This window comes from Nipponia nippon, unplaced genomic scaffold (assembly GCF_047370975.1).
Source record: "Nipponia nippon isolate SJK-2023a ecotype South Korea unplaced genomic scaffold, ASM4737097v1 scaffold_13, whole genome shotgun sequence".
In the NCBI taxonomy this organism is placed as follows: domain Eukaryota; kingdom Metazoa; phylum Chordata; class Aves; order Pelecaniformes; family Threskiornithidae; genus Nipponia; species Nipponia nippon.
In genome coordinates this window covers 881,938-908,278 of record NW_028262324.1, presented here as the reverse complement: position 1 = coordinate 908,278, position 26,341 = coordinate 881,938, and the positions used below count along the sequence as shown (strand labels likewise).

The window sequence follows — 26,341 nt, the reverse complement described above, 5'->3', positions numbered from 1 at the left end:
AAACACCAGATGTCCAGGACAGATCAGGGCAGAGGAGGGGTTTTCAGATCCGGCAGCTGAGCAGCGGAGCACGCGTGCCAAGCTGGGAGGGAGAGGCCAGGGCCGTTGTGCGAGGAAAGTCATTTGCACAAACCTGGAGCGTTTTGTTCAGCCCAGGATGAAACAACCTCCTCCATCCTCCATTTATTTTACTGGTGTTTTTTAGGCCAAGCTCTGACAGAAGTGTAGGGGGAAAAAATGTTCCGGCCAGTTTGATTTCAGAAATGCCCATGCCAGCCAGGCCTCCCCCACCGTACGTATTTCAATCAAAACTCTCTGCCAGATGGCTGGTAACCGCGGCCCAGGTTCGCCCTGGTCCTGCGGCCCCGCTGGGGCTCTCCGCTGGCCGGCCGCGCTGCCCCGTGGCCTCGGCCGCTCCTGACGCGGGCGCCAGGCCAGAGGCGCTCTGCCAGGGCTGCGCCTGGCGGCTTCACCGCGCACGCCGACCGAGACCCGCTGTGCTGCGGGGAGACCGCCATCTCCAGCTCTCCGCTCCAGAGGGCCGCGCCTGGGAAGGCCGAGCCGGCCGCGAGTGGCCGGGCCGCGGTGCCCCAGGCTGGCGGTGCCCCGCCGGGTGCCGGAGCCCCTCGCCGCCGCGGCGGCCCGTGAGCCTCCCTGCCGGAGGCTGGCTTGAACCAGCGGCGCCAAGCACCCGCGCCCCCCTCGGAGGCTCCCCCCGCCTCCTGGAGACGGGGCCGGGGCTCCGGTCCGGCCACCCCGCAGGCTCGGCCCGCACGGCGGACGCCCCCGCTCTGAGGGGGCCCGGGCTGAGCCCCCGTCCCCTCCCCGGCTCTGACCCAGCCTGCGGGGCGCGGGGCGAGCCCAGACCCGGCTGGAGCCCGGCCCGGCCCTTCCCCTCCGCCCGAGCCGCGCCGCGCCGCGCCGCTGCCCCTCCAGCGCTCGGGCCCCGGCCTGCGCGGGCCCCGGCCTGCGCAGGCCCCGCGGCGGCCTCGGCGCCGCCACCGGCCGCTCCCCTCAGGGCCCCGCCGCGGGGAGGAGCCGCCCGGCCGCCCCGGTGAGCCCGGCCCGGCCCGGCCCCTTCCGGCGGCGCGGCGGCGGCGGCGATGGCGGTGCCGGCGCCGGCGGAGGCGGGGGGAGGCCGGCAGCGGGCCCTGGCCGCCGGCTCGCCCGTGGACTACATGAGCATCACCAGCTTCCCCCGGCTGCCCGAGGAGGAGGCGGGCGGCGCGGCCGAGGGCGGCCTCCGCGCCCGGAAGGAGGAGGACGCGTTCCTGGGCGAGCAGGACACGGGTGAGGGGCGGCGGCCGAGCCCGCCCGCGGCCCCGCATGCCCCCGGCCCCGCTCCGGCCCCGGCCCCCGCCGGGCCCCGCCGGCCCCCGGCCCCGCTCCCCTCCGCACCGCCCGCCCCGGCGCCGCTCGCCCGGGCCGAGGGGCTCCCCCTCCCCGGCCCCCACGCAGGGAGCGGGGCCTGGCCGGGCCCCCGCGCCCTCCCGTTCCCGGGCCCTGGTCCGCCTGCCCGGCAGCGGCGGGCAGCGCAGGTAGCCAGAGGCAGCGGGGCTGGGCACGGAGCTGGCGATCGCTCCCGCCGGGTGCGCGGCCGCAATAAAGCCAGGGGGTCCCTTGGTCCCCGAGAGCACCCTTCGCCTCTTCTTAATTCATCGCTTCCTTCTCGATACTCCAGAGAAACGTGTTTTCTCCGCCTCGCCCCAGGGCTGCTGCCCGACCCGGGCAGGTCTCTGCCCCGCGACCCCAGACCCCGGGGCCGGTGTTTGGGCAGCCCCCGTGCCCCGCTCCTCCGCCCTGCCCGCGGGCGAAGCTCCCGTTGCCCGATCTTGCCCTGCGCTGTCACGGTGAAGCCGCCGCGTGCGGGCCCGCGGGAGCAGCTCTCCCCAAAGCACGAGGCCGCTCTCGCTCGCGGAGCACGGGCAGAGCCGGGTGCAGTGTCGGCCCTGCCGGCGCCCTGGCGCGCGGGGGGTCCCAGGCTCCCCGGGTGCCCAACGCGGGGGGGCCGGAGGAGCTGCTGCTCTCCTGCCACGTGGAAACTCGCGCTCAGCTGACACTGCGCGCGCATTGCAGAAGCTGGCTCTGCTTCTCCGTGCCATGTTATCTGCTGGAGCGGCAGGGAGGGAACCTGGACCTTTGGTTTCTACCGCCCAGAAGATCTCATTGAGAGGAGGAAGCCCCTGTTGTGCTGTCGGTGCTGGGGACAGACCCCCCAAAGGACTGAACGGTCCCACATTGCAGCGCCTGCCAGAGCCCGCAAGCGGCTCCGGTCTCTGCTGTCCCCTCTGCAGTGGTGCCAGAGCTGCGGTGGCCCTGGTTCCCCAAAGCACTGGTTCCCCCATGAGGCCACGTCTCCTTCACGGCCCCCACGGAAGCCAAGTAGGGTTTGGTGGTTCTCTTTCAAGCATGGACGTTGGTGGTGGGACGCTGGCCTCGCCGGCTGCTCCTTGCCCTCTGTGCTCCTGACTGACGCCATGGGTCAGCCGCTCCTGTCCCCAAACCACGGCCCTGTGTCCCCGTGCAGCGCCAGTGATCACAGAGAGTAAGTGACTTGCCCAAGGCCACGCGGGATGTCTGGCAGAGAACAAAGGGACCTGCGTGGGTGGGAGAGGCCGCCCTGGAGGGCCGTGGCCTGTCCTCTCCCAGGGTTGTGGTCCTGCCCCCGGTTGCGGTTGCGGTCGTGTCCCCTCGTGCTGGGCTGGCCTGTTGCTAGTGCTACAGGAGCAGAGCAGAGGGATGGCGTCCTGGAGGGGTCGGGCGGAGGAGCCCCGCTCGCTCCTCACTGTTTCCGCGCTGGGGGGGCAATGTCCCGCTGTGGGGTGCCGGGGGCTGTATGTGACATCCCTCCCCGGTGGCACCCCCTGCCCGGCCAGTTGTGGCCCCCGCTGGAGGCACCCCAGCCCATCGCCCCCGCAGCCAGGCCTCCCGCACGCTGCAGGCCCAGCTCACTCGGGCCGACGTGCCGGCGAGGGGCTCTGCGTGGGCACAGAGGCGCAGGCTGGGAAAGCTGAGCCTTTCCCAGTCGCGCTCCTAAATCACCGCAGCATGAATGAGAGAAAATTCACCCTGAGGGGATTCCCTGCCTGCGGGGGGTTTACTCCTGGTTGCAGCATCACCGAAATTAAAACTAAGTAAGTCCCACCTGGCCCCCGGAGAGCTGCACTCAGGAGGTCTTTTTAATGTCCTGGCAAGGACAGGGCTGGCATCCCCAGGGAGGTGCTGCCCGCCCGAGCAGACAGAGGGGCATGGCGGGGTGATGGGGGATGCGGGTTTTCCTGCTCACTGCCTTTTCCCTTACCCCAAACCCAGGAGACGTCCCCTGGGTGGAGGGACAAGCTTCTCGTCTTGTCTTTTCCACTCCGTGCTCCTCCTCTTCCCCCTACGGATGCACGGGGCACTGCAGCCCCCGCTGGCTCTTGGCACCCCCTGAAGAAATTCATCCAGGAGCCCTGGATGATGCCCTGCGCCGCTTGGTCCCATTCGGTGCCCGGCAGGGACGGGCACATCCCCACGGCTGCGCCAGCAGCTCCGTGTGCCCGGCAGCGCCCGTGCGCAGGCAGAGCACGCTCAGCCGGCGTCCTCCCCGCTGCAAAGGCAGCAGCTGATGCAAGCAGAGATTCAAGGCATCTTTCAGAGCAAAAGAGAGACTTTTTCATCCTGCTGAGCCTTGTTTGCCGTCTGGCGGATGCCCAGCAAACCCCTGCCCCATTGCGTTTGCCATCTCGGAGCTGGGCGTTCGGCGAGCGGTTTGATTTCACGGTGGGCCTCGTCAGCCGGAGGAAGCAAGGAGTTAAAGCAGAGCCTTTCCTGCGTCGGAGCGGGTGGACGCCCCGAGGCCCTCCGGTTTGCAGGTTTGCTCCTCTCTGCCCTCACTTTGCCTTGCTTCCGTAGAGGGGTTTCCTGTGCCCAGGCCACACGTTTTGCTTCGCCTCAGTTTTGCTCAGGTGCTTTCGCTCAAGCATAGCTCCAACAAAGGCTGCTGGATTTTTTTTTTATATCTTAATTTCCTCTTCTTCAGTCCTGCTGCATTTCAGAGACCTGTTTGCAAGTCAGTGCTGTGTTAAGAACCCCTCCAAACGGAGCAGTAACTGTGGGCCCATCTCTGAAGACTGAGGACTGGACTGAAATGGAGCAAAATTCAGGTTTTTTTGCCCCTCTTAATCTCCAGGGAAGTCAGTTTGGAATAACCAGAGCTAAAGGAAGGGATCAGTAAAATGACCTAAAGCAGCATCCGAGCCAGAAAGTCTCTTGAGAGCTGGGATCAATAGGGAAGGTAGCAGCCTTGCTGGAAGGGGCACGTGTAACGTTAGCGCTGGGTAAACACTGCAATAAGAGCCCCGTGTTGCGCAATAACTAACACTTGTTTTCTCCCTGCTGCCCACAAAGACCCAGACTCCTTCCTGAAGTCTGCGCGTCTCCAGCGCCTGCCCTCATCCTCATCGGAGATGGGAAGCCAGGACGTGTCCCCTCTCCAGGAGACCAGCAAGGACCCTTTCTCTGGAGACTGCAGCTGCCGGCAGGATGGGCTGACTGTCATCATCACCGCCTGCCTGACCTTCGCCACGGGGGTCACGGTGGCCCTGATCATGCAGATCTATTTTGGGGACCCTCAGGTAAGTTGAAACAGTGGCTTTGCAGTCAGGCTTTGCCTCCGAAAATAGGAGAAGCTCCCTAACTTCCCTCCTTGCCAGCAGTTTAGTGGGGTAAGTGCTGGTGAGCCCCGGCCGGTGTCCGGGAGACCCTGGGTGCTGAGTCTCTCTCTGCGTTTCCACCCTAAATTGTCTTGAGAGCTTTTTCCTGCGGCTGGGGGTTGTGCTCCTCTCGGCGCCTGCCCCGCGGCCGGGACGTGGGTGGCTGTGCCTGGCAGGTTTGGGGGTGCTGCCGGGGGAAATGGGCAGCCCCACTGCTGTGTCTCCAGCTGTGCTTTGAGCCAGATGTGAATGCTTTCAGAAGGCAAGCCTTAGTCAAGCAGTAGGCATCTTTCGTACATCTCCACTTGGAGAGAGTTTTATGGATCTCTGTGCCCAGGCTCACCTCTGGAAGGATCCGTCCAGGACCAAGCAGGGAATGGCTGAAAACAGAGCTGAACCTCCTGCTAATCTGTCCCCCAGACCAGTGCTAAATGGCAGAGCAAAGGCAGCAATGGCCATGGGGTGATACCTTCCTGCAGAACAGCTCCTGCCAAGTGCTGCAGCCTGAGAAGGGCCAAGGGACGGCCAGCACTCACCATCATCTCCTCCGCGTGCCGCCCAGCAGGGCAGAGCTGCCTCAAGTCTGTGTGAAAGAGATTTGCTCTTTTTAAAATTTATTGCTCTCTCACTGGCATGCAAAACGCAACCGCTGGGAGCGGAGTGGCTTGGCCCCGCGGCTGGCTGGGGTGCAGTGCCGGAGGGGGGCTGCGCAACGCAGCCCCTTTCGTGGCACCTCCGGGAGGGCCGGTCCTGCCCGCCAGCCTGCCGTGGCCCTTCCGGCTTCGCGCTTCCCAAGGCCGCTCTGGCTCACGCTGAGGTGCTGCAGTTTGTACCACAGGGTTAAAATGAATCTTTTAAAACTTCCTGTGACTGCGTTAGCACTGGCACTGGCACCAGGGAAGATGAGAACAAGCCGGGGGGATGCTGCATTCTTTGCAGCTGTATTCCCGTTTCCAGCGACCGCAGTGCGGCAGCGCAGTGGCAGCACACCGTCGCCCATGGCTCGTGAGGATTAGTCTGACTCTTCCCTGGGGTTGTGGAGGACAGGGTGAGATGTGGCCCACCAGCTTAGCATGTCTGCTGTTGAAAGCCAGCTGAGCTGATGGCCACGGCTGCGTGCAGAGCGGCCACAGCTGCCCTGGTGCAGGGACGTGCCAAGGGACGTATTGCTCCCACCGGCATTTGGAGGCACCTGAAAATGCAGGTCAGCCACAGCCTTGGCACTGGCCTCAGGCTTTAGGGCCCCCAGAGCTGAGCGAGGATCTGGGTGGCCCCAGGACCCCTCCCCGGGCACAACCGCTCTCCTCTTCCGGCAGATTTTCCACCGCGGCGCCGTGGTCACAGACGCTGCCCGCTGCACGGCACTGGGCATAGAGGTGCTCAACAAGCAGGGCTCCTCGGTAGACGCGGCCATCGCCTCGGCCCTCTGCGCAGGAATCGTCAACCCCCACACGTCAGGGATCGGTGGGTAAGTGTTGATCGCTCGCCCCCGTGCTGTCGTCTGCGGTTGTCCTCAAGCAGGTGGTTGCCCCACCAGCTGAGACATGCCTTCACGGTGGCCCGAGTCCCAGCGCGTGGTACCAGGTCTCTGACATCAGGCGGTGGATGTGTCCACGTCTGCACGGGGATGGGGACCCTTCCTGTGCCCTGAGCTGACAGCGAGGGACAGAGACCCCCAGGGAGGGAAAGCTGCGTCTGCCATCGTGGCTGCCGAGGAAGTCCAAGCCTCAGGCTCCAGAGGGTTGGAAAAGTGACCACAGGCTGCCGAGCCCCTCTGCGGGCGTGCCAGGAGCTTGCAACACCCTGGGCTCAGTCCCAATGCTTTCAGAGACTGAGGGCTTCCCTCCGTAAGCTCTGCTCCTGCTGCAGCAGGAGGCTGAGCTCCCAGCCCGGCTCCAGGCAGCAGCCCGGGGAGGGATGGCGGTGAGGGCTGGCCTCCTCCCAGCCACGTCCCCAGGGTGGCATCCACGTGAGCCTGGTGCTCTCGGCTCTGCAGGAGGTCTTGGGAGCATTGCATAAAACACTGCCACCTGATAGCTTCTCCAGGCTGTGCCACGAATTGCTGTTGTAAGCAAAAGCCCTGTTTTGTTGCAAAACTGCTCGGATTAGAAAGAAAATCCCAGATAGTCCCCGCCTGGCTGTGGAACAGAGCCAGTGGCCCTCTGGCCAGGCTGGCAGGTACTGACCCAGCCTCGCCGCAGGCTCAGCGCGGGGCTGCCTGCGTCTCGCACCGGCCCTGGCTGGCTTGTCCTGACTGCTCTCTGGGGAAGGGCAGCAGTGTTCCCCTGCACCGCTGGCCAGCCCTGGGTCACCGCTGAGGCTGGCGCCCTGCTATGATGGCCCCATCATGCCGGGACTGGCCCCGGCCCCAGTGGCACCCACGCTCTTCATTTTGGCTTTGCGGCAGCGGCTGTTGCAGGGACAGCCGGTGCCGTGCCATGACCCCGTCTCGCTGCAGGGGTGGGGTGATGCTGGTCCATGACATCCGGAAGAACAGGAGCTGGGTGATCGACTTCCGCGAGGTGGCTCCCCTGGGCATCCCGCTGGAGGGGGACGTGCAGCAGGACACCAAGGTGAGGAACAGTGTCCCACGGCTGACCCCTCCAGCACCGTAGCTGGCTGAAGGCTCCAGCTCTCCGCTCCCCACAGCTCTCGGGCAGAGGGGGAGATGCCCGGGGAAGTGACAGGAGGCCTCTCCCACCATGGGAGACACAAGGAGTCCAGGGGACTCCCTCCCCTACAGACACAGGGAGTCCAGGGAAAGTACTTCTTTGGCAGCCTGGAAATGCCTGGAGCCTGCGGGACTTGGGGAGTAAAAAGGCATGTCCCTCGGCAGCAGGGAGCCGGGAGAACAAGAGTCGCAGGAAGGAGCACAATCCCCTGTCGTTCTGCTGAGTTATTTCTCCTGACCAAACTGGGTTGAGATCAGGACTGAATTTGCCTCTTTCCTTCCCAAAACTTTTATTCCCTAATTTAGTGTGTTGCTACAGACCTCTGCCCCTCTCCTAAAGACCACGCGGACACTGCCCGTGTGAACATGACTTGCATCTTCTTGACTTGCAGTTGGGGACCATGTCCCGTGTCCTCCTGGGAAGGAGACTACTCTTCCTTTTTGTCCTTCCTATTTTACAGCCAGGTCTGCTCGTGGGGGTGCCAGGCATGATACGAGGAATGCACCAGGCGCACCAGTTACACGGGAGGTAAGAAGGAGGCTGGCACGGGTGGGCTGTCCTGGTGCTGCACAGGCTCTGCCCTGGGGTCCCCGGGGGGGAGCTGGGAGCACGCGAGCCCTCGCCATCAGACCATGTTCTCAGCCACCCGTCAAAACCATTCGCTAAGGGGTACTTGGAGGCTTGCGTTGAAAAACGTGTTCATTTTTTGGTACTTCGTTTAACAAAAGAAATAATTCAGCTCGGTCAGGTTTTCTGCAAAGTGAAATTTTGGCTAACAAGACAGACAAGAAATTTTCTCTTAGAAACAGGCGCAGAACATTTCCATGCATGTCTGTGTATTTTCATTCTCTCTATAGCTGGACCCTAAGAAGCGTGGCTGTCTTTGATGCCCTGTTGGGACAGGGAGGGAGGGATCCCAAGGACTTGTTCAGGGCCAGGGCCTGGCTTGAGATTTTGCTCCAGAGATGCCCCTTCCCCTGTCCTTGCACTGACCTTCCTCTCTGGTGCACATGGTGGAGCACTGAGATGATCCTGCTAAAAAGAAACAAGCCAGTGAAAGCTCAGTGCTCCTTTTGGCCACCGCTGGCCCCACAGCCTGGGCTTTCAGCGCCGTGACCGCAGAGCCGAGCCCTGTGCTTGCTCCCCGCCACCCTGCCCTGCTGCACCCCGCCAAGGCACCTTTCTCCTTGTCCTTTCTCCTTTGGCAGACTCCCGTGGTCCGAGCTGCTGGGCCTCGTGGCCGGGGTCGCCCAGGACGGGTTTAATGTCACACATGATTTGGGTGAGTACCTGATGGGGAGCCAAGGGTGGCTGCTCGGCACGGAGGAGCACACTGGCCACTGCACTGGGTGCGAGGCAGCTGGGGATGTAGATGGTTATTCGTGGGAAATGAAGGCTCTTTGGACCTGGAGATGGGTGGTGTGGGGAGCTGAGCAACGCATGAGCCACGGTCTGCAAGGGGAGAGCGGGGTGGCAGCAGAACTGGGGCCCTTTCCCAGGGCTGGGCAGAGCGGGTCAGAGCAGCCCACGCTGGGCAGCCGCCCAGGGCCAGCCAGGGAAGGCACAGGCGTTTTTTTGGGTTTCCTTCCCAGCTCTGATGGATGCACGATCCAACCTCCCTCTAGTCTTGAAACAGGGCAGGAGGCAGCAGCAAGTCTCTGACATCCCCGCCAGGCGCACAGTGACCCCAGGTCCCTGCGCGTTCCTGCACCCTGGCTTTTCTGCATGTGCTTCCCCTTCTCACCCGCAGCCAAAGCCGTGAGTGAACTGCAGGACCTGAACTACTCTGACAAATTCCGGGAGACCTTCCTGCCCGAGGGCCAGCCCCTGCTGCCTGGCATGTTTGTCAGGCGCCTGGACCTCGCGGCCGTCCTGGAGCTGCTGGGGGCAGAAGGAGCGTCAGCTTTCTACAGCGGAAACTTGACGCAGGAGATGGTCTCCGAGGTGAGCCACATCTGGCCCCGTCTCTGCCCGACCACGCGGCACAGCCCGGGCTGGGGGTGCCGCCTGCCACGTCACCTGCTTAAGGTGACAACCTGGGATAAGCCATAGCCAAGTGTCAGCACAATGATGGGGACAAATGCTTGCAGCCTCCTTTTTCTCTCCTGTCCCTGTCCGTGCAGTGGCGTATGTGACACACAGCTCACTTCCACAGCCTACAGAAGTGAAACCTCCGTTTCCTCTGTAACCAGGACGGACTGGTTTTTTGAAGGTAAAAAAAATCTCAATTTCAAGACCCCCTCTGGGCTGTGTTAGTGTTAGTGACATCCCCTTTTTCCCCGTAACAAGAGGTGCCCCACTGCTGAGGAGCAAATTTTTGTTGTTAATGGGACTGTAAGATATGGACTCCAGGAAGAAGGTTTAAAAATAAAACTGTGAGCCTTGTGAGCAGAGGATCAGACAGACTTGGTCCCACTTAGAGTTGCCCTAGTTTAACTGCTGCTGTTAGAGGTGCTCTGGAAAAAACAGCAACAACAAACAAAGTAATTATTCTGGTAAAAAAAACCCAACAACTTTTATACCTGGGTAGCTGCAGTCAGGGTGGTTGTGGCACCATTTTCCCCTACCACTGTGGTTCAAGTGATGCACCTTTAACGTGTCGTCAGTCATGTGAAACGGATTCGTTCAGCTCAAGCCTTAGACCTCTGAGCTCTGTGTTTGGAAGTCTCCTGTGGTTCACCTGGACCACAGCAGAGGTAGAGAACGAGGAACAGCAAGAGTCCCAAGCTTGTGGTGCATCTCCCCAGCTAAACCCCGCTTTATCACCCCACTCCCTGGCCTGAGGGCTGCCGCAGGGAAGCGCAGACTCTCCATGGAGGAGCAAGGCCCAGGGCTGTAACACCAAAGACCCTGGCAAGCTCTGGAATCAAGTGCGCAACTCCCACCTTGGTTGCAGAGCAGAGCAAAGTGTTTATTGCTCCAGCAAAGGGAGGGCATCAATGCAGTGAAATCAAGTAAAGCTCCAGAACACCCTCCCCTTTGTTTCCATCCCTGGCGGGAAGGCGCCGGTGCGAAAAGGTGCTCTCTGGGGAATTTGAGATGGCGTCTGCAGCGTGTGGCTGACCAGGGCTTCTCCCCTTTCTGTGCCGTCAGGCTCCTCCAGCCCCGCTTCCCGCTGCTTCGCCTGGGCTTTCCGCTGGCCGAGCTCCAGGGAGCCGGCTCCTGGCACAGGCGCCTGCTGGCTCATCCCGGCCCTTGGCTTCAGCCTGGCCTGTTCTCTGGGACTGCTTTGGGAAGGGGGCAGGGATCCCCAGCCGCAGGTACACCTTCTGCAGCTTTGGGGTGGTTCGGCACGCTGCCCCCCACAACGTGCCCTGCTTTAGCTTTCCTGCTCCAGGGTTCATCCATTTCTGCCAGAGAAGGACTTCTCTTGCCAAGTTAGCTGGCTAGCTTAGCAATCAGCGCATGCGCAGGTTATTTGTTCTTGCCCATTTTTGGATGGAAATCGAGAGCACTTAGAGCAGAAACTCACCCCAGCAGAACCTCTCACCAGGTTGCGTGGCTTCTCCTGGGTGGAAGGAAAGCGTTTGCCCGCGAGCACAGTAGCACCTGTATGCTGACTGAGAGCGTTACCTGCTTCAGGGGGGTTTAAGATCAGCAGAGTGCAGTCACGATGGTCCTACCTCATCTCCATCATGACCCGACCACAGGAGACCTGCAGTGGAGGGAATTACCCATCTTCACTGTGTTCATGGAAATTACTAAGCCCAGCAAATTGTACCTCTAGCAGTCTTACAGAAAGACCAAGGGTACAGCAGACCCGCTATCACCTGAAATAATTAAAAATGGGGTGTGAATTGTGTGCTGAAGATTTCTAGTGATGGCAGCCTGCTCCACCCAGTTTCCTTCTCTCCTGGATCCATATGTATCTTTTGTCCTGGCAGTGTTCAAATGCTTCATAACCTTTAGCAGACTCACGCTTGCCACCCAGGGGAGAGAAGGCTGCGAGGCAGGGCCAGTCCCCATCCTCGTGGGCAGGCAGAACATCTTCGGAGCGCCCAGGGGGTGGGTGAGCTTTTGGAGGCAAGCTGCAGAGCCTTCCAGCGGTGGTGAATGGCCAGCCAGGCCACCAAGGCCACGAAAGCGCGGATTTTCAGGGCATCCTGAGGAACCTGGCGCTTGGCTGGGGAATCCCAGTGCTGTTTGTTTGACAGCGTGGCGTGTTTTCACCTGGGCCAGCGCGAGGAACGCAGAAAGCCTTGACCCAGCTTTCTGAGCGTGCGCCGCTTTGCTCTCCTACGCAGGTCCGCAACTACGGAGGAGTCTTGGTGGAGGAAGACTTCAGCAATTACAGTGTCACCGTGGAGAATCCCGTCCACACCGTCTATCGAGGTAAAGGCCTGACCCATTGCCGTGCAACTGCGGTTAAAAGTTTGCTTCACCTGGCAAGAGGTGGCAGCAGTATTTAACAAGAGTCGAAGGCAAAGCTGCGCCGCAGCGTCTGCACAAAAGCCCTCCAGGGAGTTTCCTGCTGTTGCCTGTCTACACTGTTCGGGAGGTTTCCAGCACTTTGAAATGGGCCCGTTTTTCCCTTGATAGCGACCAATGGTATTTTGATAGTGTTAGAGTGTAAAGATGCAACATGATCAGATGTTGATGCAATGTCTATGTAGAAGCTGGACCATAGGCTAGCACCTACATCCCAAGGCAGTTCCCAAAGTTGATCTACGAGGGAGAAAAACTTACTTTATGTAAAAAGTTTCTGAAATGTCATTATTTTCTAGAAACCCCTGTATTTACTCTCCTTAGAGCTGTCATGTTGCAAACCCATTTTATCTCCGTTCTTCCATACTGCAGTTCAGAAACCAACCAGCCAGCCAACAAGAACTGAATTTCAGGTGTGAAAAAAGCATCCCTATTTGGGCGTCCTTTGTCCGTCATAAAGAAACAGAAAGATACAACAGGAACGTTTTGGGAATCCTTTTCAAATTATGTTGCTTTCCCTTATTCCCCCTGAAATCTGGAAAGGTTTCCCTGTCCTCGAGGACACTAGCTTCTGGGGAAGTATTGTAACTGGGCAGTTTCTGACAAAAGCGGCTTCATGCCTCTCTTCCCTTCACAGGTCATCTTGTTTTCAGCCCCCCGCCTCCACACGCGGGTCCTGCACTGATCACAGCGCTGAACATCCTTGAGGGCTTTAACATCACGAGTCAGGTGTCCAGGGGGAATATCCTGCACTGGATGGCAGAGGTAAGAGGAGGTTCAACATTTGGCTGAATCTCTTGTGCTGCTAGAGAATAATTTATTTCTTCCTTGGTTGTACAAAAATGTTTGTAGGTAATTCCCAGAGGAGAATGAGCAAATAGACTGCTAAGGTGTAAATCTGAGCTGTGCTGCTGCCTCTGGCAGGTGCAGATGCTGGAGCCTCCTGCTCAGCTGAGCTCTTTCTTGCTTAGGCAGAGCTTTTTCAGAAGAACAAACTGTGGCTTTTGCCCGTTTCTCGTACGCAGCCATCTCCTCAGAATGACCCCGCAGCAGCTGAGGGTGCTCCCATCGGTTTCCCCCGCCTCTCACGCTCCAGTGGCCCTGGCCATGCCAGAGCGCTGCAAGGACAGTCAGCGACGTGGCGCTGCAAGCAAAAACCTATGCGTGGCGATGACAAGGAAAACTGAGCCAACGCTTTATATTTTTTTTAAATCTTTACCTTGTAGCCCACCTCATGATCTCAGTGGTCCAGATCGTGATTTTTCCAGTATTTAGGGCTGTCAGCCCTCCCGGAACACTGCAGCTTCCCAGGCAGTCAGTAAGTGCTCCGTTTCCTGCTCTGCAAGCAGAGCTATGTTCTTAGATGCCTAACAGAGCCACAGCTGGGTTGTACGAGTGGGGAATTTTAAGCGAGGATGTAACCACATCCTTGTAGCAGACAGGACAGTGGTGCTGTGCCAGTGGAGCTGCCGTCCAGAGGCAACGGTGATCCCCGGACCCACTGTCCCACTGGGATTCAGTCTGATCTCTGCTGTTGTGGTGACCACTCAGGAATGGAGACGGAAAGTAAGTGGCCCTGCGGGCCAGCTGGCCGTGCCGTGGAACCACTGAGCTGGCTCAGCCAGCTGGGCAGCTCCTGCCAGGCGTGTTCCACCTTGTACAGACACTGCGGGATACACTTGGCTCCCCAGCACACAATTTGCCAGGCCACACTGGTGCCCTTTGGTCCCCGTACCCACGTGCGGCAGCCCTTTGCACAGGTATTCCCAGGACCGTGCTTTTAGACATTTCTCTTCGTAGGCTTTAGCCAACGTGCCAGGAGACCAGATACCTCTTCCTGTTTGGAGTATCCAAAGTTGTATTTCCAGAGCCACCTAAATGTTTTTCTTTCTTTCTTTGTGTGTTCAATGTAGACATTAAAAATAGCCCTGAGTCTGGCTAGCAACCTGGGAGACCCATCTGATGATGTGTCCGTCAGTCACGCCGCAGAAGGCATGCTGAGGTAGGTCTGAGGCTGACCGGGCACGGTGACAGTCGCAAGATGTGTGGTTTGGATATCATTTCTAGATTTGCTTCTTTCGGTGCATAGGGAAACCTGAGGTTTTTCTACGTCTGTTTTACTGAGGAAGGGCCAGTCCTTGAGTGGCCTCCTGGGGCTCACTCTTCCACAAGGATGACAGCTGATACCACGGGGCTCTGGGGATGGGTCGTGGGATGTCTGCACACAGAGGCTTCCTGGAGCCAGCTTGATCTTGAGGGTTTCTCCCACTTTCTCACCCCTCTAAATATCCCTTCTCAGCAGGTCGGACAAACGGCCATCCACGTGGTCGTGACCCTTGCAGTACGCCCAGACGCGGGGGAGAGGCCAGGCCTGGGGTTTCAGCCCAGCCTCCCACCTCGGAGCCAGGTTCAGCCATGGCTGGTGGCCACAGCTGGACCTGACTTGCCTTCCTCCTGGAGGACGGGCATTCAGCGGGTGGCGCCCCCCTTGTCCGTCGGGGGTTTGCCGCTGTAGACAGAGCCCGGGAGGTCCAGGGTGTTGCCTGTCTGTGCGGACTGAGCCATTTTGTCTCCTTCCGTCGGGTGGACCGAAGGAGCTCCCTGTCCTCGGTGCCAGCCCCCTCAGGGAGGCACCGCCAGTAGCTGTGTAGGTGTACCCCCCAGAGAGACCAAGAGACGTTCGGCTTCCCAGGCTCACGGCTTGCTTTACTCTTTCCCTCCCTCACTGCTGAAGTAAATCAGAAGCTAACTCCCTGCGCCAGCTGATTAATGACTCCCAGTCCTTCTCGTCTGATCTCCGCATGCCTCACTTCTCCGTGGAGAGCGGGCCCGCTGCTAGCCAGGTCCTTGTCATGGGACCTGATGACTTCATTGTTGCGGTTGTAAGGTAAAGGATTTACTTCTTCCCTCCGTAAGGTACTCGGAGGGTGGGAGCGGGGAGCAGAAAGCAGTTCAACAGGACGGGATGGGACCGGGCCTGGAGCAGCTGGGCTGCTCTGTCCCAGTGAGTCCTGCAACAGAGAACTGGGGAAGACGGGGTGGAGATGTGTGAGCTGGCGCTGCTCTGCCCTGTGCGATCCTACAGCCCGCTCACAGTGCAGCGTGTCTGGATTGGTGGTTCCTGCTCATGCGTGCGTGGAGACTCCACTCCTCCCATCTAACCAGCCCAAAAGATCTAGCGAAGAGTCTCTGTCAGGCCAAGATGGGACAGAAAATTGGAGCCCTGAGGGCCTCGAGGCGTACAAAAATCTCTGGGAGGATTTTTATGAGATTTCTTCATGTTTCTTTTCAGTTCTTTGAATCGTCCCTTTGGCAGTGGAATAATAACACCCTCTGGAGTCCTCCTGAACAGCCAGATGTTGGACTTCTCCTGGCAAAATAAAACAACGAACCACTCCATTCCCAGGCCGGTAATGAATGACATGACAAATTCTTTATTTGAGCTGTCTGTACCATTTTTTTTCAATTTTATTCTCATCTCCACAACAGGGAGGCTATTTACTCCCTTATTAATAACTGAGAGACAACAGTCTGTAGAAAGCTCCTATTTTTTCATTATATGAGCCACTGAAACAGAGTAAACAGAAGGTTCACGTATATCAGTTATCATAATAATGCAGTTTCATCAAACACCGCCGCACACCTCAGCTACCTATTTTCCCTGCAGTCCAGGTGCACTTTAAAGCAACCGTCCTTTTCCGTGGACTTGAATTAAGGACTCTCTTTATGAATTGCTGCTCTGTGGGTTTAAAAGTAACAGCAGAAAAAAAATCTTCAGGTCTTGGAAAGAAACAATCACAGACCAGTACTGGTGCTTCCAGTGCTGCCTTGTTGCTTGTTCTTGCCGTGTATTGTCAAACCGTCCCCCTTCGCTGGGTTGGTACTTCAGAAGTGGGTGAATGGCTCCGTACACCTTCCGTAAGGGAGCGCCACAGCATGAAATGGGACGGATCCTGTTAACAGCAGAGAGCGTTATCAGAGCAGCGAGGATGTCAGCCTCGTAAAACTGCGCAAGTGCAATTGCTGGCTGAAGCATAAAGAATAAGAAGTTAACCTGTGCAACTTGAGCACCAGCAAAGCTTCAGTCGGCTTGTTGAAATTTTTTGGTGTGTCTTTTCTTCAACTGCAGCAAAACCTCATTCAGCCTCGGAAACGGCCCCTGTCGTTCCTGCTGCCCACCATCGTGAGACCGTCCGAGGGGATGTGCGGGACGTACCTGTGTCTGGGAGCTAACAACGGGGACAAAGCCTTGAGCAGCATCGTTCAGGTCAGCGCGGTGTCCGGGCACCCGCCCTCGCAGAGCAGCTCTTGAGTCAGGCCTGAGCAGGGTCTCCTCCCGCCCCGCAGGCTTGCCCTTCCTAATGTCCCAGGCTGTCTTGGAACTGGTGGCCATGGGATGACCCGTTCGGTCTTTGATGTCACCAGTTCCACACGTTTGCTTTTTCAAATCCCTTAAGAGCTACTGGTTTACTTCTCTTGCACCTTTCCTGGGGGCAGCACTCACAATTGTAGAGGAAAAGCACCTTGGCAAAATCTGTGATGGTTTTGTGTCACTCTAATACCTGTTCAAAGCTCGTCTTAAGGATCATTAGGAAAAAAAAGGAACATTTTGTATTCAGAGAATTGCAGGAGACTGGCAACCCTTTAGCCCTTTTCCCTGTGAAAAGCTCCTTTTAGTGCATTCCCGACTGAATTCCTCCCTGCTCAGCACTTGCTATAAATGGGGCAGCTCCCCCTAATTTATGATTGGTAATGAGGTGAAGTACTTGCTTGATTGCATGCACAACAGCAATGGATTGCTAAAAAGAAAGGCACAACAAGAATGGCTCCCATTTTCCTTACCTTTTGGAAGGCGTTATTCAGAGCAGAACGAAAGCCAACCATTGTTTCCTAATGCTTTCTTTGGAGAAGTCACGTGCTGAGCTTTTGGCTGTAACAAACACGTATTTAGAGATTACATCACGTTCCAGAGACACAACTCTCCTAATTTAGCAGGAGCTATGTGACAAAAGCCCCTGCAATCCTGAAAAGGTACCGCTTTTCCGCCAACAGTATACAGGCCAGACTTCAAGGGCCTCTTCGTGTCTGCAGACCCCTGCATTAGCTCATGCAGTTTGGGAAAGGGTTCAAAATCTCCTTTGCCTGCTGCATCTGCAGATGTTTGGCAGTGCTGGGTTAACGGTTGGACTCAATGATCTTAAGGGTCTTTTCCAACCTTAACGATTCTATGATTCTATGATGTTGGAGCCGCCAATTAGGGGAACGCTCGGGAAGCTGGCTTCTCCTATTCTTATTGCTTTTTTTATTATTGAGGATCTTTTATTCTCTTGCAGGTTTTGGTAAATGTTTTAACCTTTAACAAGAATCTGAGTGAAAGTTTGTCACTTGGTCGACTTCACCCGCAGCTTCAGTCCAACACCTTGCAGGTTGACAGTGAGTATGGCCATGGTGCAGCCTACAAATCTGGCGCGTTTGGAAAAGGAGCGGGGTTTTCTTAGCACACGGCTGTGGGAGTGCCAGAGCCCAGCGCACAGCTCTCCGTGCTCTAGGGTCCCCCGTGGGTGCGGAGGGTTTTGGGGAAGACAAAAAGCAGCAACCGAGCTTCTTCAAAGCTTGGAGCCCTCGCTGAGCCATGCCCTCCCCTCTTGTCTTGGCAATGCTCCCTGGCCCCTCGGCACGACCTCTCCAGACTCCTGCAGGTGCTTCTCCCCAGCCCTCCTCTGCCCCAGCTCGCCGCCTGGTAGCAGCCTTGTCCTGTCCTTAAAACCTTCTGGCGATCTGATGCCATTGAGGATGTCCAAACAAACAAGACTGCAACCCCAGCTTCACCCAGACAGGTCCTGAAAGCTAGCAGATCTTCCTACACTTTATTACCATTGCCACAAATGATATTCTTTCACTTTCCAGTCTGTGTCCCTTAACTCCACCAGCTGGGGAGAAGACAAGGCTTATGGCAAGGCTTGTCGCTTGACAGTGCTGGAAATGCGGCGTCAATGCTGGCGCTCTGGAGGCTGCGCTGCCAGCTCTTGCCCTTGTTATTACAAGTCTTGGTCCATTTGTGTTTTTCACAAAGCCCCGTGCCTTACCAGAGTGAACCAGAAGCGAAATTTGGTTCTCATTTCACACAAAATAGCCAAAGTTTCTAGGCCTTCCCATTTCAGAGGAAAATAAAAAAAACGTCCGTCACGCGTGGCCTGCAGACTTGGAAACTAGAATGTAATTGAAACAAATCCAGAGCTTCAAAAGGTCCTAATTTGTGGGTGTGGACATTTGGCATCAACAAGATATACGTTAAGGCACAACTGCAATCTATATAGCATAAATAACAGTGGGGTTTCTGTGTGCCGGCTCGGTTTGTCCAGCTGCATCCCCAGCTCCGTGTCCTCAGGCACTCCTATTCATACAGAAATCACAAAACTTCAAGTAAACAAAACAAAAGCAGAAGAGCAAACAACCTAAGGTAGATGGCTGGAAGATTAAGAAATAGGAGAAGGGGAAGTCGGAAGGCTTATGACAAAGTTTGTCATTTGGCAGCTTGTTTCACTGTCATTTGTTTTGAGCTGCCCTGCATCTTATTTTGACAAATAACCGTTAATAACTATTATTTGTAAGTAAGCTCTTAAGAGCAGGGACTGCCTTGTGTTCTGTAAGAAGAACAACTACAGTAGGTGCCAGCAACGTGCTTTCCCCTTTTTCCAAAGAGGGGGATCTTCCACGTCTTTAAGTGGTCCTCTGGATCCTTGCGCTTCCCCCACCGCACAGAGCGCTGCCCGGCTCTGAACAGCCTTGGCTGCTGAGGGCTGAAAGACGCCTCCTCGGGCGCTGGGTGCTGGTCCCGCTCGGCTCGCCCCAGCCGGGACCGCTGGCGGGGCTCCAGCGGTTACCTTCACGCTGCAGGGCCAACAGGCCTAGAACAGAGCTTTGCTTCAAAGGCACCAGCGGGTTCAGTTACCAACTCCTCTCTTAAAATCCCTACAGGTGAGTTTCCTGAAGAAGATATTGAATTTCTTGTGGCCAGGGGCCATCAAGTGGATAAAGTCAAAGTGGTCTCCCTCGTTCACGGGGCCAGGAGAACCAACAGTTTCATCATCGGCCTGAAGGACCCCAGGAGCGAGGATGCTGCCGGAGCCACGATATTGTAGCACCTCCCGGCTCTCGCCTTCACCGAAGAAGGCTTAGACGCATCGACCCAAGTGACGTGCATGTTCCCAAACGGCCCCTTCTCCCCCCCCAGGGCGGGAGCCCCGCGTTCGCACTGCTGAGTAGACTTTCTGCCTTCCCCACCCAGGACGGCGGTGGAGGGGTTAGCAGCACCAACATACAGCGCTCTGGGTTTTTTTATTTTCTTTTATTTTTAAACGATTTGCATTGCAAGCAGCCCAGTCCTTGTTACAGGCGTGCAGGGAGCACACTTGTCTTTTGGCAGAGCCTTGGCTAGTAATTTCAATCTTTTGAAAAGCCCAATTCTAGCCAGCATCGTAATTTGAGTGAGCAGGAACATTAGCAAAGGGAAAAACAGCCGATGATGATGCTGTCACCTTCATCTCCCTGTCTTTTCCACGTTCGTTCTCTGCCTCTTCTGTAAGCCGATAATTAATGCAGCCTCACGTAGCGTTTGTGTGCCTGTGGGCGGAATATCGGGGAGTCCTGTCCTACTTGAGGGGCCAGCGGAGCTTTACCCGCCCGCAGCCTCCCGTCGTGGTTCCTTTTCGCACATCACTACATGCCTTGAATTTCAGGAGTAACTGTTTTGAATCGGGTCGCTGCGCAGACTCGCTGGCAGTCTGGTCTTGTAACCGGAGCAATGGTTTTCAACTTTGAACAACTTGTGGACCCCCCAGCAGTTTTCTTACAGAGGCTCAGCCTCCTCCGTGGTGTATTTAAGCTTAATGGTAACGGGCTCAATTTTCTTAGATACTTTTTGGAGAATTCTTAGCAGTACTCCGCCGACTTGTAAAAATCCACAGACTTGTAAAAATCCATGGACTGAAAACCACATGGAGAGCGTTTAGGTAGGTTCAGGGCTTTCCTTACACTGCCTTATCTCAGTCTGCTCTGAAAGCCTGAATCGGGTAGTCCCTACAGAGAGGCTTGGGGTTTTCTGCTTACTAAAGTCATGCCTGTACTTCAGCCCTGTATTCCGATACTGGTGGCTCTATTGGAAAAGCTGAAGAGCGTGAGAGAAAAGGTACAAAGCAAACCGAACACTACTGAGAGAGTTTTCTGTCTGCAGCATGCAGTGCAAAAGAGAAGAATACCTCTGCATTCCTTGTCTGAAATAGAGTGGAGAAATACCACCACGTCCAACAGCTGCACCGCTTCATCCAAGCCACATTTGGACATATCCTTCTCTTTTTGTTAGCAAGTGAGGCAGAGACACCTGGCCCTAAAAAATTCTGGAATTTGATCATTTTCTGCGGTCTAAAATGTGATGATTTCCTTCATGGTGCAAATGCATCTATGGCCACTGTACATATTATATATGTATGTCTGCTTACGGTTGTCTTGGTCTTCCGGTGGATGACTACACCAGTCACCCCCGGCCCTGCCCCGAGGGACCCTGTGACACCCAGCTGGTGGTAAGGCACCTTCTAACGCGCGTCGCCATTTGACACGGGAGCGTGCGGGTCGTCTTGGGGCGGTCAGGGCGCGACGGCCGGTAATCGGACTGATGGCTCCTGCCCCCTGCAGCCGAGGGTCTCAAAGCACCTTACGCGAGGCCTCGCACGTTGCGCTGAGGAAGGACAGAGCTGCTTTTACGCTCCGCTGAAGCGCAGCCACCTATGCGAAGAGCACGGCGGCTGCCTAGCAGACAGGAACATCGATGGTATTTTCTGTTACAAATGCGCCAGTGGCCTCAGTGGAGAGACGGGGGAAGTACAACGCTGTCTTTGGGAAGTTGTCTTCTGTGCCACCACGCTGCCTGTAGGGCAAGAAGAGACTTTCTTCACCACGGGGACATCACATCTATTTATTTTTCTGTCATCAGCACGGAGTTGGTCGCTGCCCGAAGTCGGAGCGTTCATAAAACTGTGCGTGTCTTAGAGCAACCTCTTCGGGGTAAGGGAAGGATGCAGTTTTGTGCGTTGAATCTCCCTGGTGGAAATTTGGCGTTTTCTGGTACGGGACAGCAGTGATCTGTGCCTCGGGCACGCAGGTTTACTGTGCGCAGCTGCAAAAGAAGTGGTCGAGTCATCGTCGCTTCAGTACTTTGCATGGAATATCACAAAACACGTTGGAAGATAAAATTCCTCCTGATTAACCGAATTCACCAACTCACTTCTGATGCTGGAAACTGTGTATTCATTTGGGAGTTAACGACTGCGGGCTCGATTCAAAAGGGCGCTTACACGTCCCAAGGTAAAATTTCACAGCCATTATTCAGAATCTTAAAATACAGCATGTTCCTCAGTGTTCTGCTGGATCACGGCCTATGGTGCAAAAAAGAGAAAATTTAAAATAATTGGAAGATGGGACGTAGGCCCCTAGGTCACGGCTAAGAGGAGTAAAGATATTTTGAGTTATTTCCCATTTTCTCTGTTTAAAAACAGCATCTGTGTGGCACGGATGTATTTGATACAGAAACCTTTAATCTGCTAATTGGCCCGGTGTCTCCGATACTTTGAGTCCATCTGTTGTGATGGGATCTGATGAATTTAATGTGAAGTGCCAAGAAATACCCGATGTTCCCTTCTGTACAGGTGAGACGGACATTGCGAAATAAAGGGCCGTATTCTGGAGACATGTGTGCAGAGTAACTGCATTGATTCCAACCCGGCTATTGCAGACGTCTGACGGCTCTGCAGCAGGATTTGTCCTGAAACTTGTATGTGAAAGTGTCAGTGAGAACCTCAGAACACCAAATATAAAGTGGCTGAGAAAAACAATAGAATTTTTAAAGGAACAAAATAAACCCGAACAATATAAAGGAAAAAAAAGATACTTTGCCAAAGGTGACTGTTATGATCTGGAAGGTGACCAGCTTGTCTCTGCCCACGTTTGCATCGCTCCCCATCGACGCATACTGGGTTTTACATCGGGATGAGCCGGAGACAGGCTCTGCTGCTCCGCGTTAGCTCAGTTTATCGGCACTTCTCACGAAGGCTCGATGCCGTTCACGAGCACAGGTAACAAGCAGTGCTTCCGAGCTTTAGGTACCACTGTTCCCCGGGCTGCATCGAGCGCTAATCGCTACTTATAAAAGCCTATAGGGGGGACGAGGCCGAAGTCAGCGCCACCGTCCTGCAGCTGGGGGGACGAGGATGCTGCGGCCCCGTGGCTGTGCCATTTTGGTCCCGTCACTGTCCCGTTCGGTGCCCAGGCACAGAGGGGCTGGAGCCTGCCTTGCTCCCGCCGCTCTGGGTGGGCGCAGATGCTGCCAGGGGCCGGTGAGGGCAGAGAGCCGCCGCTGCCGCTGTAGCTGGGGCAGCAAGTTCAGGTCCGCAGTCTCCAGGGATGACGACCGGTGTCCTACAGCTCTGCCGCAGCTCTGCCAGCGTCCGTGAGGGGTCCCTCAGCTGGGGCGGCGAGTCTGACAGCACCCGTTCGGCGCCAGCCAGTCGGCTGGCTGCCGGGGAAGCTGGACCCTCCGGGTGGCTGCTGGGTCCCTCTGGCTGGACCATCCCAGAGCCTCCTTCCACCCGCTGCACAGCTCGACAGGCCTCCACGGACTGATCCCGGACACCCACCTGTTGGAGAGAAAGGGGAGTCAGGCCTTGGTAAACACCGTGAGTTGAAACCTGTGTTTCTGTCATGAACACATCAAAACCAGTGAGGGTTTTGTAAGGTTTTGCAAAGAATCAGGTGGAGCGAGAAGAGCTCCTGTAGCACCCAGGTGTTTTGATCACAGCGGTTTTGGCAAGATCTTCCGTACTTCGGTGACGGACATCGGCACGCTAGCCAGGGAAGGGAGAGCTCCGACAGGCAGAGCTGGTTGTCGGAGAGGCCGGGCACTGTAACGGTGCGACACAGCTGTGCGGAGGGCAGAAGAGCCCGTGGGGTAGGAGCACTCCTAAACCAGGCTGCCCAAGAAGGGCCCTCCAGTGGCCACAGCATTTTTAGATGCAGGCTGTCCTGGCAGAGCTGACCCCGCTGCCGGGGGATACCCCGTTGGACCCCGTTGGACAACGGCTACCGGGCGGCCGTGGCCCTTGATCACGGCCGGGGCTCCCCGCCCGGCGGCTCTCGCCTTTCCCTCTCCTCGGAGCCGAGGAGGAGAGGGGGACTCCTGTACCCCCATCTATCACGCCTGTAGCCAGCTGCCCACCTCGCGCTCTCGCCACACTCACAGTTCAATGAAATCCCAGATCCAAAGTGATTGTGACTGCAACGCAACAGGTCTCCCTTCCTTCTCTCTAAGTGAGCATTGTACCGCTATTAGAGGAGAAATTATTTTGTTCTAGTCATGGTATAATATTTAAGTTTGGAAAAATCTAAAGTTGGTCATGAGTCTACCTACTTTTTCTGTATAATACCTTTCCTTTGAAGATACCGTCATATGAAAATGCATGTAAATATAACCACAGTTTTGGCTGTCGTGATCTCAAAGGCATTCCTCTGTTCTGTTGGTGGACAGCGAGGCAGCCCAGGCAGCTGCCCACGTGCCGTACGCAGCCCTCCTCTGCAGGTGACGCCGCACTGGTGCCTAGCGTTTGTTTTGCAGCAAAGCTTCAGAATCCAAACCCAAATGAGGGTCTGCTCGTGGAGGGGCTCCACAAGCGCAGAATGACGGGACAGACCGAGCCCCAGAAAATCTCCTGCCTTGGTTACGGTGTACGGAGGCCAGGCGAGAACTAGAAACGTGTAAGCTACGCAGCGTGGATCCCGCTGCGCAGTCACCTCGGCTCCGGAGATCTGCCCGCAGCGCACCTCGCCGCAGAGACGCGCCTGCGCGTGCAGGCAGCCGGGCGCCGGGGAGGCAGCGCTTGAGCTGTCCCGTGTCCCCCCCTCGCAGCGCTCCGCATCACGGCGTTCCCTTCGCGCCGCTGCCAGGTGCCTGCCGGTCTCCTGCCGCACGCCTCGGCGGCCGGCAAGCCACGTGCCTGTCGCTAGCTGCCGTATGCAGGATGGCAAACCCACGTCAGGGTCCTCCAGCTGCCGGTCGGAAGCGGAGATGCCTCCGAAGGGTCCTCGGTTGCGTCCTGTCACCCTGTGAGCCCTCAGTTGCATCCTGTCACCCCGCGAGCCCTCGGTCTCGTCCTGTCACCCTGTGGGCCCTCGGTTGTGTCCTGTCACCCCGCGGGCCCTTGGTTGTGTCCCGTCACCCTGCAAGCGCTCGGTCGTGTCCCGTCACCCCGCGGGCCCTCGGTTGTGTCCCGTCACCCCGCGGGCCCTTCAGCCCTACCTCTGCTTCCTTACACTGGTGGCAAAGCGATTTTGAGAGAATGGGGATTAAGGTTAACCACGCGGAGTCTGTGCCAGTTCTGGTCTTTCCCAACGGTGAGCGGAAGCGTAAGGAAAAGCCATCGGCCGCAGCGTGCTACAAAGTGCTAAGTGGACGTACGAGGCACCAAGCCGCTAACGAAGGGAGGGCTCGTTTGCAAACTCGCCGTGTGGTTAGGCCCAGGGAAGTCATCCCTCTGGGGCCCCTCCAGCCCAGATCAGAGTCGCAGCACTTGGATGGCCCGAGCAGGCCTTAGCCAGGTACCTCGGTATTGTGCCTCCAGAGAACTCGGGGTTTGCACGACGGCGTTCGGCTCATTGTGGTTTGCTGCGGAATACGAGATGCGCCCGGTATTAATGTAGGTAACACATACAAAAGCAAGCAAACAAAAAAACCCTGAAGGACAGTCTTGCAAGACAAGCCCAGCAGCAGCACTGGGAACACGGGGATTTTTTGGAAGCGGCGCTGCTCTGACTGCGCCAGAGCGGGAAATGCACGAGGCTCTGGGGACGATCAGGCTGGCGGAGGAGGACGCGCGGCGCAGCGGGGCGAGGAAGCGTCTCCTGACACAGAGGAAAGCGCAAGTGGGGAAGAAGGGCAGTTCTCGGGGACTGCAGAAGCCTCTCGGCTTCCTCGCGTTCCCAGCCCGTTTCAAACGGCAGGAGCAGCGCAAGGCACAGCACGGGGAGCGTCCACGCCACCGCCGACGGCAGCTCCCCGCAGGCAGTCGGGGGCTGGGAACGTTCCTCGTCACCGCCCGCCACGGGCGCCCCTCTCCTCGTCCCGCAGCTCCGCGGGTCTCCCGGGCCGGGGCAGGGCTTTTCCTGCGTCCGCAGCGCCCCGGGGGTGCTGAGGGGGTCCCTGTCCCAGACGTAGACAGAAAGGGGCAGAACCGAACAAGCCTTCAGTTGAAGAATTCCTCGAGGCTTGTCTGCCGGCCGGGAGCTTTGGAGCTGCGAACGCGAAGGAAACGCCATCTGCTTGCCGCTTCCCACGCGCCAGCGATATTTGATGGGTCAGAGAAGCGTCCACCAACCGCGGCGTTCATTATTTTGGTTTGCGTTTTTTTTATGGAATGCATTTACATGTCAATTTAAATAAAGAGATTTTTTTGTGTGCGTGTTGCAAGCTATGGTGACAAACGAGATGTGGGATTCTTGTATTTAAAAGCTTTTGCAAAATGAAATGTTTTCCTCTGTTCGTGTCGTTTATCCCGCAGTAACCCGCACAGGGCCAGCCCTCCCGGCGCCCGCAGAACCCGCTCCAGTTACCGGCGTTAAGCACGCGTATTGCCGCAGGACCAAAGTCTTTGCTTTTCCCACGAGGGACTTTTGGTTATCTGCCGGCCCCCAGCAGTAATTGCCACGGGTTTCTTTGCTGTACCACCGCCAGGTAACAGCTTTCTGCTTCAAGCACGGGCTGGCGGGAGCGCGGCCAGGCCCTTCCGCACCGCCGCTCGCTTGCTGTGAACTCACCACCTCCGGCGTGGGCCGGGGTTTGCAGGAGGCGGCCGGCCCGAGGCCCGCGCGCCCCGTGAGCTGCCCCGCGGGGGCCATCGCTGCCGCGGCGTCGCCCACGGGGACCCGCGGCCCCGCTCCTTCCCCCGCTGAAGCGGGTCCGAGCGCCCGGCGCTGCGGCCCTGCCCGCCCCCCGGCCCGGCCCCGCCAACCCCCCCGGCCTCGCCCCGGAGCAGAGCGGGGCGCGGACGGAGCCCGACGCCCTCGGGGGGGGCGGCTCTGAACAAACCCGCGGCTCCCCCTCATTTCCTACGAGCGCCTCAGTTCTCGTTTCTTCCTGAGCTTCTCCTTGCGCTTCTCCTTCGCCCACGGAGGCGGGGGGCGGCCCGGCTCCCCCCCGGGACCGGGGCTCCCCCGAGGCCGCGGCCCCCGCCGAGCCTCCCCTCCTCCCCGCGGGGAGCCCCCGGGCCGCCCCGCTCCCCCCCGGGCCGGGCAGAGCGGCGGGGCCGCGCCGTCGGGACCGGGACCGGGGCCGGGGCCGGGGCCGGGGCCGGGGCCCGGCTCCCCCGCGGCCCCAGGCCCACCCCCACGAGGGAGCCGCCGCTGCCGCCGCCGGCGGGTGGGGGCGCGGGGCCGCCTGGGGGTCCCGGTGCCCCGGGGCACGGACGGACGGACGGACACACGGACGCGGGACAGGCGCTCGGCGCCGCC

General features: G+C 57.8%; 1 protein-coding gene across 2 annotated transcripts; it reads left to right on the top strand.

Moving 5' to 3' along the window:
- The first annotated feature begins 237 nt into the window (after window positions 1-237).
- GGT7 (gamma-glutamyltransferase 7) lies at window positions 238-25,817 on the top strand. 2 transcript variants are annotated; one of them, XM_087750143.1, is made up of 16 exons: window positions 1,236-1,290; window positions 2,077-4,145; window positions 4,390-4,616; window positions 6,011-6,162; window positions 7,153-7,267; window positions 7,827-7,894; window positions 8,575-8,648; window positions 9,117-9,310; window positions 11,611-11,698; window positions 12,429-12,556; window positions 13,705-13,793; window positions 14,526-14,678; window positions 15,084-15,201; window positions 15,921-16,058; window positions 17,125-17,224; window positions 18,770-25,817. In XM_087750143.1, the coding sequence occupies exons 2-16, from the start codon at window positions 4,130-4,132 to the stop codon at window positions 18,931-18,933; spliced, it is 1,824 nt and encodes a 607-aa protein (XP_087606269.1). In that variant the 5' UTR covers window positions 1,236-1,290; window positions 2,077-4,129; the 3' UTR covers window positions 18,934-25,817. The 2 variants fall into 2 exon arrangements, with proteins under 2 accessions (XP_087606268.1, XP_087606269.1); XM_087750142.1 differs by lacking the exon at window positions 2,077-4,145 and having other exon boundaries at window positions 238-1,290.
- Window positions 25,818-26,341: the final 524 nt, after the last annotated feature.